At 39.1% G+C, this 14655-nt stretch overlaps 1 protein-coding gene across 3 annotated transcripts in view; it reads right to left on the bottom strand.

The window, feature by feature from the left end:
- EGFLAM (EGF like, fibronectin type III and laminin G domains) overlaps window positions 1-14655 on the bottom strand; it is a 185305-nt gene that overhangs the window by 54318 nt on the left and 116332 nt on the right. For all 3 annotated transcript variants that reach the window (XM_039222918.1, XM_039222917.1, XM_039222919.1), the window contains one exon: window positions 535-650. In XM_039222918.1, coding sequence (XP_039078849.1) covers window positions 535-650 — 116 coding nt within the window. The remainder of the gene's footprint in view (window positions 1-534; window positions 651-14655) is intronic.

The raw sequence follows: 14655 nt of genomic DNA, 5'->3' as shown, positions 1-14655 counted from the left end.
AACACAGAGCACAGTGTTTACACGGCCTTATTTATAGTGGTTCTAATACTTGAAAATGTGGTCAATTCTGTTATTTCTCAAAACTCTAGAGTGTAGTTGGGACAAATAGTACTGACCCCAGTTTATGAATAAGAACTTTAGGCTCAAGGATTTTAAGTACCTTGCTCTGTTGTAAAGCTGATATTACATGATTTTTATTATTATAATATCACAAGGATGCCTCACTTTGTCAAAAAATTTTTCATGTCCTTTGAATATCTGACTTTATACATTTTCACATGGTGGGAAATCTAAATATGTTTTTGCCAGTGGGCAGGCAGGGGCTGGCTACAGAACATTAGCATGCTTGGTACCTAGTTCTACTAACTTATAAGCACCTGGAGCCTAAGAGTCAGGGAAAATAAATACATATTAAGAGAAAATGGGCCCACTTAAATAAGTTTTAAGTAAAATGTTCACGGTCCAACAGCTAAATTGCCTTGTGCCGCAGGAAAACCAAAACACACAGGTTTTAAGAGCAGAGATTCTCATTACCTCCTCAAAGGAAATGTCCAAATCTAAGTCGTCTTCAAACCCATCATCATCCTCACTGACTCCCATGTCAGTTGTATAGCGGGGTCCATAGCGGCCACTTCCTGCTTCCTCGGGGCCTACATAGAGAAAGGAGCACACCGCTGTCAACATATGCCTTCCCTCCCCTTTCTGTCCTAATTCAGCCACGGACAGTGCTCTACCAAATGCATCAGGATGTACTGGAAACAAAGAATTCAACATGGAAAAGGAACCATCAATGACTAAAAAATAGAAAGTGTTTCATCTCATAAGTGTTAAGGAAATGCTAATTAATACCAGAGAGAGCTACCATTTTATACTGACAAAATTTGCAAAAATGTAAAAGCTGGACAATAAAAAAACATTACCAAGGATGAGATCAATGGGGACTCTTATACACTGATGTTAGATGTGTGTAACCACTTTGCAAAAATACTTGGAAATAAGTGGAAAATGTTCTACCTTTTGACCCAGCAATCTCACCCCAACTTACAAAATCCATAGAAACTCTCCCACATGTGTACCAGAATGTGTGCAAAACACATTCATTGCATCAGAACTTATAATAGTAAAAAGCATTTCAAATTTGCTATTTATAACAGCAAGTACCATCCTACATATCTGTCAGTAGAGAATGGATAAGTGAATTACAGTATATCTATGGAATAGAATACTACCTGCCAGGAGAAATGAATGGGCATTTGCTATATCGACATGGCTTAATCTCACATTATTCATGCAAAATTTGCAAGTTGCAAAAGAACATATTCAGTTTGATGCCCTTTATATAAAATTCAACAGGTAAGATTTAATATATTATTTAGGGTTAAATAAATATATATAGTTCTCTCTCGACATAGAACTAAATATATATTTAAATATATATGTATATATATATATGGTTTAGACTCCCAAGAAAATTAAGACAATGACAAAAATACCTGGGGGAAGGTGGAAAGGGATGTGGAATAAGGTGTAAGACACAGAAATCTTTGAGTGCTCTGTAATAGTCTATTTCCTTAAGACAGATGCTGGGTACCTGTGAATGTTCATATTATTTTTGTATGAACTTGCTGTACGAAATATTTCATTACAAGTTCTTTAAAACAAGAAAGAGATATCGCACTAGAGCAAACAGTGCTACACCCAGGAAAAAGGGCCCTACGTGGTTATCTTGAGTGCCACCATTTCCGTCCATCGCAGCAGGGCAATGGGGTCTTTCAGACCTGGAAGGTGGGCTGAGAAACGCTCTTAGGAGACAATACAGGACATTGTCCTTTGGGGGATGGTCACAAATCTACTGATGTACAGCGCTCCTGACTTAGGCTCACACAGGTGGCACTCCCCCAGGAGATGAGAGTCTATCACAGCGCTGCTCCATAGCACTGGTTGGAAAGGGAAGGGAATGGAAAAGAAGAGAAGGGGAAGGGAGGAGAGGGCCAGGGGGGGAAGACGACAGGTCAAACATAAACTGAACTTAAAGCCATTCTGCTTTCAGAATAAGCTGAGCCAAAAGCAAATTCGTCCTCCTTTAGGCAAAAAATAGCAAGCGGATTGAAAACAGAAGGACATGACAGAAAGGACAGAGAGAGGCGGTGGGAAGCCTCTGGTCAGTCCCACTGCTGACCAGAAATCTCCTTTGGACCAGGAAGGGAGAAAGCGTGGTGGGCAGGTGATCAGGAGACAGCAGGAAAGGAGCTGTTCTCAGGTGTTTGGGCACATTGTGGTGGAGGAGGGTTAACACGGGGTGGGGGGGAGGTGGTGTTCTCACTACCCTCACATCAATTCTCCACAGCTTTATTTAAAATAGCCCACATGTCAGCAGAAAATTCAAGCCTGTTGATTCCAGATGTATACCTGGATGCCAGCTCCTTTAAGCCACCCGCATCTAGCCAGCACAGCTGTGTGCCAGATGTCTTCACGCAAAAAGCCAGGAAGCTTGAACACACTTTCCTCTCTCTTCTCTCTCTGTATCTGTGTATCTTTCTACCTCTCTTATTGACCCTGTCTCTTTTTCTGGGTCCTTTTCTTACTCTCCATTTCTACGTGTATCTCTCTCATATATTCAAAATTGTCAGATTAAAGAGGAAATATTCCATTTGACAAGAAAAGTACTATGGAGCACATACGGGAAGAGAGCTGGGTATTATCTCCAGGAAGCTGGCTTTTCTACCTCGAAGGTGTTCTCTCTGCCCTGTGCACATTCTTGCCATTCTTGTACTATGCTTGTCAAAGTCAAGATATTCTTCATTTAATCTTGTGATACTCTGTCTGAAAAATTAAAACTTTCAAGGACTACCACCACCTATAAGATAATTCCTAGGCGCTTGGTTGAGAATTCAAGGATCTCAATGGTAATTCCTTGTTTTCCTTCCTTCTTTTCCCCATCGCCATGATTTACTGAAACCTAAGGTCTCCCCCCAGTTAACAGGAATGGTTGTGTGCATAACATAATACGTTTCTAAACTTTACAATAATCTCACAAAGTAATTATGGTTCATTTCACTTTGTAGATAAGTAAGTTGAAGCTCAAAAAGGTTAAATGATTTGACTAAGATCAAAGACCTTGTAACTGACCGAGTCTGACTCAAAGCCAGATCTATCTGGTCGCTGTTTTTCCAGTTGCCTATGAGAGAAGAAGACACTGTGGAGGTGGAAAGAACCTGGGAATTAGAAAATCAACATTTACTGACCATGTTTACTGTGCCAGGAACTTTTCATGCATTGTTTCTATTAATCCTCAAAAAGTAGTATTACCCCCATTTTACCATGTGGAGATATAAACTCAGAAAGATTAAATGACTTGCTCAAAGGCATGCAGATGATAAATAGCAGAGCTAGCATTCATTTTTGGTCTCTTTTTGACTACATCATGCTATTTATAATTTGACTCCAAATTGTGTTTTCAGCCTTTCTTCCCCTTTTCAAAAGGCCAAACTGGTTTACCAGTTGTCTCCTTAATATTTCTTGTGTTTTCTTACCCCAAGACTGGTCATTATTTTTTTTTCCACATTGCCATCTTTTCTTCCTCTCCTTTTTCCTACACATAGCTTACCTATCCTTCCAACTGCACTCAATCTGTGGAACTAGAGCGGAATTTACATCATCAAAATGCTAAAATCAAGTGATATTTTAAAAAGAGAACACCAGACTCTTCTGGAGAAAAAATGGTTGTTGCACAAAAGATGGAACTGCCAAGACCTCTAGAATGTTCCTCCATCTCCTCCTGGTTGGGGCTACACGCCCATGGACGTGTGCTCCTAAATATGAGCTTGGAATAAACTTCCATAGCTTGATAAAATCAGCATGTATTTGAGATGGTATTTCCACCATCTGGACTCCTGGCTCCGGAATGCTGCCCTTATGTTTCCCAACTCAGCTGTGAACCTTTAAAGCCAGGAACCATAATTTTAGACTTCTTGCTATCCCTTTTCTTTATTCATTTAAGTAACCGTTCACATACTCAGCAAAGCTCCCTCCAGGTATAGAAGACACTCCCAAAATGCTATATGCTGTGTCTGTCCTGGCCTGGCCTGGCTGACCATGCCTATTTAAATGACAGACTATCTGGAGAAGAATCTTTCCATGGTGAGACTCTGCCCCTCATCCAAACATATTCCCCTTAAACTATGACCATCCTTGTCCCTTTTCCCAACTCAGACTAAAAGTTTCAAGTTGAAAGATACCATCCAGTCCAAGCTTCCCATTTCATAAATATATAAACTGAGGCCTGACAGACAAGTGACTTGGGATCAAGGTCATGCATCTCATTAGAAGATCTGGGGCCAGACGTGGATCATACAACCCCTAGTTTAATATCCATAACACCCTCTCATACAGACCTTTTTATACTAAGTATCTAATATACTTCAGCTGAGAGAACATGGAGAAACTGAGGATGGGTGTGGTAGCTGAGGTCTCCCCTTGCCCCTTAGCCCACCTAGGAAGCCTGTCGTGAAGGTAATTCCTTAGAGAAAAGGACCGCAGATATGTTGCAGCAGCTATGAAATAGTAGCATGATGAGAATGGAAATCATTCCAGATTCTCTGTTCTTTGTAATGAGTAAAATAAGGCATATATTATTCATTGGATAAAATCCTTTGGTATTTATAAAAAATATTCTGTTTTGACATGATATTACATATCTTTTTGAAGTCAGAGGCTACTTCTCAGTTTGGGGAAACAAAGGGTGTGAGATAAACAAAGGGAAAGGAATATGGAATTACAAGGACAAGTCCCTTTTACAGAAGAGTAATCTGAGGTTCATAGAGTCTATGTGACTTGCCCAGAGAGACAGCACATTGGTGGCAGAGCTGGTCTAGAATTCTGGGCTCCTGATGCTGCTTTCTACTATCCTTTACAACCTGTCAAATTCCCTATCCCTCATAATAACCCAGGCTAAGAGTTATTTCCCATTTTTTAATAGGAAGGAAAAGAGTACAGCATGGCTGGAAGAAAGCTGGAATAAAGCTCTCCGCTCTTGTTCATGAATGGCCTCACCACTTCAGAGTTCAAATCCACAGTTTACATGAAGTTTTTATCAGTGCCATTTCTTTTTTTTTTTTTTTTTAATATTTTTATTTATTTCTAGGAGAGAGAGAGAGACAGCACGAGCAGGGGAGGGTCAGAGAGAGAGGGAGTCACAGACTCTGAAACAGGCTCCAGGCTCTGAGCTGGCCGTCAGCACAGAGCCCGACGCAGGGCTCGAACCCACGAACCGCGAGATCATGACCCAAGCGAAAGTCGGATGCTTAACCGACTAAGCCACCCAGGCGCCCCCTATCAGTGCCATTTCTAAGTGAACACAGAATGCACATTCCAAGACAGTGATAAGAATTCTCTCAGTAGCCTGGGGTTATTGTAATTAAAGTGCATAACTTATCTCTTTCTACTTGGCACATTGTTAATTAGGAAAAGGGAACTTTAAAAAGGAAGCATTTATTTAGAACCAGAATAGTCAAACCACTCACTGAATGCCAAACAAGTTCAAGGGTTATTCGACTAGAATGAAAACTAATACACAAAATACAAAATACTGTTAATAAGTTAAGGGTTGACTTATTTTACAAAAACCAGTATGTTTATTTTTATAAAAGCATCACAAGTGTTCTATAGACAGTGAGTTTCTCTGATGGTGTAGTTGGAAGTAACCTTGGTCACAGAATCCACATAATTAGGAGAGGGACACAGATGACTATGTGACCTTGGACAAGACACTTAATCTCTATGGGTCTCATGTCCTCTAATAAAGCAAGGAATGGGATTCCATTTGATGACTTACAGGATCCTTTCTAGCACGAACATTCTGTGACCCTTAAGTTTACACTTTTGATTTAGACATATTGCTGGCATCTGTTACTCTAAGCAAGGTTTGAAAAAGAAACAACTGGGGAATTTAATTTATGTGGATGAAAAAGGAAAAAAAGTTCAGTGAAGAAGTTACATGCTTTGGGGATTGTGACTTTCTGTTCAATATTATAAGCCTCCTAGAAGACAGGATATCATTTATCAGAATTCATCTTCATTCATAAGAACCACGTTATTGTAGTCCCTTCTCTTAGCAGCCCTTGGCAACAGATGAGAGAGGAACACTTATTTCCCCACTCCTGAAACTGTAATCATGCGAAGAGAGTTTCTCAAAATACTATTAGATTCTTGTCCAACCCCTTTCCTTGCTACAGAATTAGAGACAGTAGCCTGGTCGCCGGATGGAAGCATGTGGTACACATTTCTGAACTGAGTGAAGCTAATCCACCAACGACCTGGGGTAGAGGAGGAGGAGCTGGGGGCAAATTTGGTCCCTCCCACCTTCTTTCTCAACTTAGGAAAGCAGACAGCAGTGACCTGGGCAGGTGTGACTTCCTTGCAAATGCAAGCTTTCCTTCAAGTGGGCTCTTCTCTAGTCAAAGGGGAGTCCACAAACCCACTTCGTACCTTAGAGTAAGCTATGTTCTCTGCCCGGCCTTTATCAGAAATAAGGATGGAAATATGATTCTTTATCTGCTGACTCTGCTGTCTTATTTCTCAGTTGGTTCAGAAAATGGACAAAGGGGAAAAGTGTTGTTAACTGGGCAACCTCAAAACCCTAACACTCACCCAAACATGAATGATTGGAGGTAAAGGGTCCCTATGACGCAATGTGTCATGTACATAAACTAGCTCATTGCCTCCAGTACAAATATTTAAGATTCGGCTGGTTGGATGGAAAAATGACAGGTCAGACCTGTGGCCTTTGTGGCTTCAGAGACTCTTTTGCTACTCTAGTTCAAGCCCCATCCCACACCAATTTATTCCTTCTCATCCTGCTCCATCCAGAAAGAATATTGGTTCTTCTTTCATTTCAGAGGCACATCATGCTTTCTCCTGCCTCGGGGTTTTTGGACATGCTATTCCCTATGCTTGGAAATCTTACCCTCACTGCCCATCTTTAGCCTCTTTAATTCTTATATCTGCTCAAAATCACTTTCTTAGAGATGTTTTCTCCGTACCCTAGATAAGGTCAGTTTCCCTTCCTATATACTGTCATGGTTCTGCCCTTTTTTATAGCATTATTGACTTCTGATTACATATTTATTTGTCGAATGATTTCATAAATGTGACTCTTCCAATAGATTGAAAGTGCCTTGAAGGAGGCAATACTGTCCATATTGTTTTCTACTTTAACACCAAAACCTCACTCACTCTCTGGCACATTGTAGACACTTATAAAATGTGTAAGAAATAAAAAGAGTGAACTTCTGAAATAATTTAGGCAGAATAAAAATATATGACAGTGGCATTCATCTGGATTCTTAAAGGGCAAAAGTCTAGGGATAAGAGGACCCCACATAAAGAGTTTAGAAGCTGTCGATAATTCTGAGATCTTAAAGAAATCATTCTACAGAATTTCCTGGAAAATAATCCATGTCCTGAACCCCTTCCGGGGTTGGTCTTTAAAGTGGCTCTTCTGCATTAAGTGACTTTGGCTTGGGCTATAGGAAGTTAGTCCTGCCACTTCTGCTGAAAATGATGGAACTGGGACCTATGCCTGAGCCTAAGACCACCATATCCAGACCGGCCATCTCTGAGGGCCTCATGTGAAAATCTACCAAAAGGAAGCTTCATATCAGAGGGCAGGGCAGGTATTTCATCCTTAATCCTTCCTCCCTTACCGCTTCCCTGCAGGTACTATAGGAGCTAAACATTGTATTTCTGAGCCTCCTTTGCATCTAGGTTGTTTGGGAGTTTGGGTCTGTAAGGTGCAAATGGAAGTCTATTGGAACATTCCTTTCTACTATATTGCCTTTGGCAGTGAAGGTGGCTGTGATGGCTGGAGTTTCAGTGCATTCCTAACTGAAATGGATGGGGATCCAATGACACGATTACACCCTCTCCTTGGGAAATGTACCCACCGACCATGCGCATGCTGAGGGGTTGGGGTGGGGGACACAAGCACTCTCCTGTGATCCTGAAGGTGATTGGGAGAGACTTCTGGTTCTGCATAAAATCAGCCTGTTCAACATCAGCCTCAGCAGCACAGGGATTCAGAGGGACTGCAAGGACACTGAATGGTTTTCCTTGCTCCTTCCTTTTCCCCAAAAATCTGCCTGAATGTTTTCCTCCAATTTGAATGGATCTAACTAATCCAGGGTATTTTTCTACAGTGGTAGGAGTGGGGTTTTGGGAGAGAGCTGCTCTGAGTGCCAGCCATAGGCAGACGTGTTCAGGCTTTTCTGCTCATGCTTCATGACTCTCTCATCTGACTGTAGCTCAGGACGATACGCCCGGCACGAAGTGACCACTAGAGCCCTCATCTCAAAGCTTCTCTGACTCCTTTATCTTTATGCGCACACACACAGAGGATGCACCAACTGTGCATACTCCCTGTGGGCATCGCCTTTTGAAGAACATAAACCAGTCAACCGAGAACAAGCCACTGTATCTTTCTCCCTTGGAGCCTCCCTTTCTACAAATAATGGGGCTGTGGGAAGTTAAGCAAATAGCCAGAAACCAAGATGTTAGGCACCAACTTCTCTGCTACCCACTGATGGAGGAGATACACAGGCAAAGCATAACGCAAGAGGTGGCTGGGAACACAGCAGGGAAACCCAAGGCCATATTTCCATCATGCTGAGCTACAAATTTCAGACTTGGAATCTTTGTGCCTTCAAAGAATCATGAATAATAATTCACTGACCACATTCTATGGTGATACCTCGGGACTCAGGGAGGAAAGGGGAGTGTACTGTTCAGACAGGCAATGAGAACATTTCTAAACAGCTAAAATGGTGGCTGGCATTAAGAATTCAGTGTTATATATACAGCAGGCACTCAATATGGATTTGTTAGATAAGAGAACGAGTGAATGAGTGAATGTTCTCTGCAAGAACCAAATCTTGCAGTGTGCTCTGCACACAGTAAATGCAAAATAAATGTGTTTTTTGAAAGACTGCAATTTTAATCTGGTCAATGCCAATGCTCTAAGTGTCTAGTCTGTCATTTTTACTGGGACTTTAGTAGCAATTGTCAGTTATTGATGGCAAACTACTGTCCACAGCGTCAGGAGGATATGGCTTACAAAGTGAGATCTTTCTCTTCTTCTCCCTCTCTCTCCTTTTCTCTCTTTCTGTGGGATATTGTGGCAGTATATATCAAGCATTTGAGTTATCCAATTTTGTAATTCTATTAGAAATTTATCCTTAGAAAGTAGTCAGATGTATTACAAATGTTCATTATTTTTTAAAATTCTTTTCAACTTAATGGTGTGTGCTATGTTCATGGGATGACATTATGTTTGGAAGAATGGAGGTCATTGGCCCTCTTCACATGAGCATGGGGATAAAGGCAGGTTGGAGTTGGCTGAACAGTGAATAGAGGTAAAAAAAAAAAAAAGTGGGGGAGGAATGTTCATAGCAGCACTCTCCACAATAGCTAAAACATGGAAAGAGCCTAAGTGTCCATCAACGGATGAATGGATCAAGAAGATGTGGTTTATCTATACCATGGAATACTACATGGCAATGAGAAACAATGAAATCTGGCCATGTGTAGCAACATGGATGGACCTTGAGGGTGTTATGCTGAGCGAAATAAGTCAGGCAGAGAAGGACAAATATCATATGTGTGCACGTATAGGAGGATTAGGAGGAACTTGACGGAGGACCAAGGGGGAGAAGAAGGGGGGAGATGGTGGGGGAAAGGGAGAGAGGCAAACCATGAGAGACTCTTGAATGCTGAGAACAAGCTGAGGACTGATGGGTGTGGGGGGAGGGGGGAGAGGGGCATGGAGGGGGGCACTTGTGCGGATGAGCACTGGGTGTTATATGGAAACCAACCTGACAATAAACTATTTGTAAAAAAAACAAAAACAAAAAACAAAAAAAGTGGGGAAGGTAACTGTGAATATGGACAACACAGTAACTCTGGCTTGAAGGAAAGCAGAGAAATGCAATGGTAGGGGCAGAGTTGTGGGGTCAAGGGAGTCTTTTCTGTGAGTATGGCATACGTGTGTTGATGAAAATGATGTAGAGAAGTTGAGAGTGAGAGAGAATTTTATATGGAATTAAATGGTTTCTCAACAATGAAACAGAGATTCAATCACAAAGTTAGAGAGAGTTTATCACTAACATACCCTCAAGGATTTATGGAACAGTATACTTTAGGAAGATGAAGTAAAGAATAAGATGCAAAGAGTAGTGGGCAGAGAAACTGGTAAGCATTTGGATAAATCTAAAGAAGTGTTACTTTAAAAAAAAAGCCTAACCTGTGGCTATTGGGTAGAACAAAAATACTGAAAGAGAACATGCAAGACAAGATAGAATTCACTTAGATTGAGGATGCCAAGGTCCTTTTATTGTTTATGAGGATAAAAGATGCTCATTAACTTGAGACTATAAAAGTTTGAAAGTTAACAATTTATGGATGGTAAATAAAAGAATGCATAATTCATCCCAATTGAGGGGAAAGGTGGGGAGCTTAGAAAAAAATAGTCAATCCTATGGAAAACAGGAAGGAAGCAAAGACAAAGTTTCTCCCCCATCACCAAAAGAGGAAAAAAACAGAGTAAAGAACACAAAATAAAATGGTAGAAATAAACAAAACATGTTAACACTTACAATAACTGTAAAAATAAATAAATAAAATCCTTGTCATTTGAAGGACAGAGCTTGTCAGATTGGATTTTTAAAAAGTTAATCTGTATATTGTTTCCAGAAAGTACCTACAACATAAGACACAGAGAGATCAAAAGTAAAAAAAGATGTAATAGATGTTTCAAGCAATAGCTAAAAGGAAGCTAGTGTTCTATATTATTACTATATTATTATTAGGCAACATAAAGTTTCAGGGAAAAAGAAGCAACGTCATTAATGCTAAAAGTGGCTGCTGAATAATGATTACAGCAACCACCAGGAATATAACATGATCCTAACCTTCTATGTATCTAATATTACAACCTCACAGATACATTGAGAAAAAGATTGAGGTACAGGGCGATATGGTGCGAAAATTTTAGTGTGTCTCTCTCAGTAACTGATAGATCAAGCTGACAATACAGATGATTTGAACAATGATATTATAAAGCTTGATCAAGTGGACATATATAGAACCCTGGACACCAAAATATGAGCATACACATTCTTTTCAAAAGTACACCAGCGGGGCACCTGGATGGCTCAGTTGGTGAGTTCAAGTCCCTTATCGGGTTCTGTGCTGACAGCTCAGAGCCTGATGCCTGCTTTGGATTCTGTGTCTCCCTTTCTCCCTGTACCTCCCCTGGTCACACTCTGTCTTTCTGTATCTCTCAAATAAATAAGACCTTTTTAAAAAATAAAAAATGACATGGGAAAAGTGCATGGAAAGAAAACTGACTACAGAAAGAAAGAAAGAAAGAAAGAAAGAAAGAAAGAAAGAAAGAAAGAAAGAAAGAGAGGGAGAGAGAAAGGAAAGAAGGAAGGAAGGAAGGAAGGAAGGAAGGAAGGAAGGAAGGAAGGAAGGAAGGAAGAGAAAGAAATAAAGATCCACAGATTAAACTAGTTTCAAGCTGCCTTCCAACTAGAAGAGACTAGAGGGTGCGACAAAGCTCACTTAAAGACTTTGGAAAGATCCAAATAAATGGATAAGACAGAACATGGATGATTCTATATCATAAAGGTGACAACTCCTCCTGAATCAATTTATAAATTCAATATAGAATTCAACATAATTCTGATTTTTAAAATCTCAATTTTCATGGAATTGAAAAACTGATTCCAAAATTTATATTGAAGAGTAAAGGTCAAGAAAAGACAGGGCAATTTTGAAGAAGAATGAGGTTAAATAGAATTACCTTCCAGATAACATAATTTTATAAAGCTGTAGACATTAAGACAGTATTATATTGAGGTAGGAATGGAGAAATAGACTACAGAATTCAGAAACAGATCCACAAATGTATGGAGCTGATACATCCGAAAGATACCATTACAAATCAATAGGGAAAAGGATTAATGAATGACTCAACAATTGGTGCTGGGGCAACTGGTTATCGATATTAAAAAAATATTAAGTTAGGCTCCTACTTCTCCATACCTAAATGTAAATTTCAGGTAGACTGAGATCAAATATGAAAAGCAAAATTTTCAAATTTATAGGATAAACAAAATTTTGCTTAATGACATTGGAAAAAGGAAGTAGTGAAAAAAACACAGAAAGCATAAATCATAAAAGAAAAATTGAGATATTTAACTGCATTGAAGAAAATAATCCTGTTTACTAATTGATATTATAAGTGAAGTGAAAGATAAGTCACGGACTAGCAGAAGATATTTGCAACACATATTACTAAGGATTAGTATTTAAATGTATATATTAATGCTTATCAATACATACTATGTAAAGATATATATACACTAGAAATGGAAAAATGGAAATCAAAACAATAATGACATATTTCACCTCCATTAGACTGATCCTATTTAAAAGTCTGATAATACCAACTACTGGCAAGGATCTACAGCAAGAAGGGGTTTGAACACACTCCCCAGGGGGTGGAGATAACTGCAAACACCCTGAGGACCAATTTTCTACCAGGTGACAGAGTTGAAGATACACATGCACAGCTCAGCAATTTCATTTGTAAGCACATGCTCAGGAAAAGCTCTTTTACACACACTCAAGGAAACATATATGAAATTGCTCATTGGAACATTGTTTTTAATGACAAAAAGGGACTTGAATTTTAGACATTTAAATGTCTAAAATCAAAGTAACTGCTAAAAAAAACTATAGTGTATTTATGTGGTGGAACATTATACAGCAGTAAAGTTGCATGAATTACAGCTTTACAATTCAGCTTGCATGAGAGTCAAAAACATAACGTCGTAAAGACAAATTCACCACCAGAGGGTACCTGCATGTCATTGCACTTATAAGGAATGTAGAAACACTCAAAACAATACCACATAGTGTATAAATAAATATACACATATTAGTATACTGATTAAACATGAAGGGAAATCATAACACAATGCAAATGTATCTCTAAGGAGAAGACAGGAGGCTGGTGTTGGGAAGGTACTAGAGACAGTGTATGGACTGCCCCTGTATCTGTGATGTTTTATATTTGTAACACTGAAGAAAATATGGCAACTGTTCAGATTTGACAAAGCTGGGTCATGGATACAGAGGTGTTCCTTATATTTTTCACTATGTTTGAAATTGTTCATAAGAAAAAGGAAGCAATGTAACAGAGGCAGAATTTTATTAAGAGAATGAAAAGCCACACCTAAGATAGCAAAGACAAAACTTCATGCTGTAGAAGCTTGAATTAGTGATGTGGGGGTGAACCTGAGAAATTTTCCCAGAAGGATGGAAAAAATAGGAGAGAAAATAATACATGTGGATGTGGATATAGAAGACAAGCACCAAACCAAGAGATAATGGGTATTTCTTTACTATTTACCAGAATAATGGAAGCAGAAATGTGAATCAAAAACATAAAACAAAAAAAAAAACAAAAAAAAAAACTTGTCTGAGCTGGAAAAAAAAAGACACCAAGATCTGAAAGAGCTAATATTGCTGCTAAAATGAAAAGACTTGTACCTAGACACAAATTGACGAGATTTCTAAAGCATAAAGAAAACCCATAGGAATCAGGAGGGTCATTTCCGTGTAGACAAGAAGTTGGGGAAGTAAAGAAATAACCTGAGGCTGAAATACATGGTTCATGAGGTGACTTATCTAGATTGGATTCATACAGACAGGTTAGGAAGGCAAAGGAAGTTCTACCACCTACAGAGAGTGTCTGAACTAAAAGGAATTAAGACACTTTTGAAATATCCCTTTGAACTGCAGTTTAAAGGAAAAATTTCAGTATTCAATAACAGTATGTATTCAGTGCTGGTCTTAAAATATACATGAAGAATTTGGTGAATAATTCTGAAAGCATATTAACCATCAATGCTTCTAATTTTCTAAGGGTTTTACTTCTGTGAAGTTTGATTATCCCTAGAGAAATGCCATGACTCAACTGCAGCCCAATTTTTAATGAGGATCAGTAAAAATCTAGCTATACAGAAAAGATTTCTTCAGTCATTAAATCACTATTAAGGTCAGTATTATAATGCTCAATATTATTTTTTTTAGTTTATTTATTTTGAGAGAGAGAGCACCAGAGAGAGAGCATGAGCAGAGGGGGGGCAGAGAAAGAGAGAGAGAAAGAGAGAGAAAATTCGAAGGAGGTTCCACACTGTCAGTCCAGTTCAATCTCACAAACCATAAGATCATATGACCTGAGTCAAAATAAAGAGTCAGACACTTAACTGACTGAACCACCCAGGCACCCCTCAATATTCTTTATATAATGATTCATTTGGTAATTTCTTCCTACAGCTGTATCCAGAAAAAAAAATATTTTCACTGAATTGCATCCTTTAGTCAGATACTGAGAGTTCTATAAAACCTTGATCTTTTCTTGGTCTTTGCTAATAAGTTTAGAGTTTGGTGGCACATAGGACTTTAGTGACTGTCTCACCTCATAAATTTATATTTGTATTTCTGATTTGGTTTTTGATCATCTTATCACATGTATTTTTAATTATGGTATGTGAATGTATGTGTGTATGGGTGTGTATACAAACTGCCTCA

Source organism: Hyaena hyaena, unplaced genomic scaffold (genome assembly GCF_003009895.1).
Source record: "Hyaena hyaena isolate Hyena2069 unplaced genomic scaffold, ASM300989v1 scaffold_1212, whole genome shotgun sequence".
Taxonomy (NCBI): Eukaryota; Metazoa; Chordata; class Mammalia; order Carnivora; family Hyaenidae; genus Hyaena; species Hyaena hyaena.
This window is presented reverse-complemented; position numbering and strand designations above follow the sequence as displayed.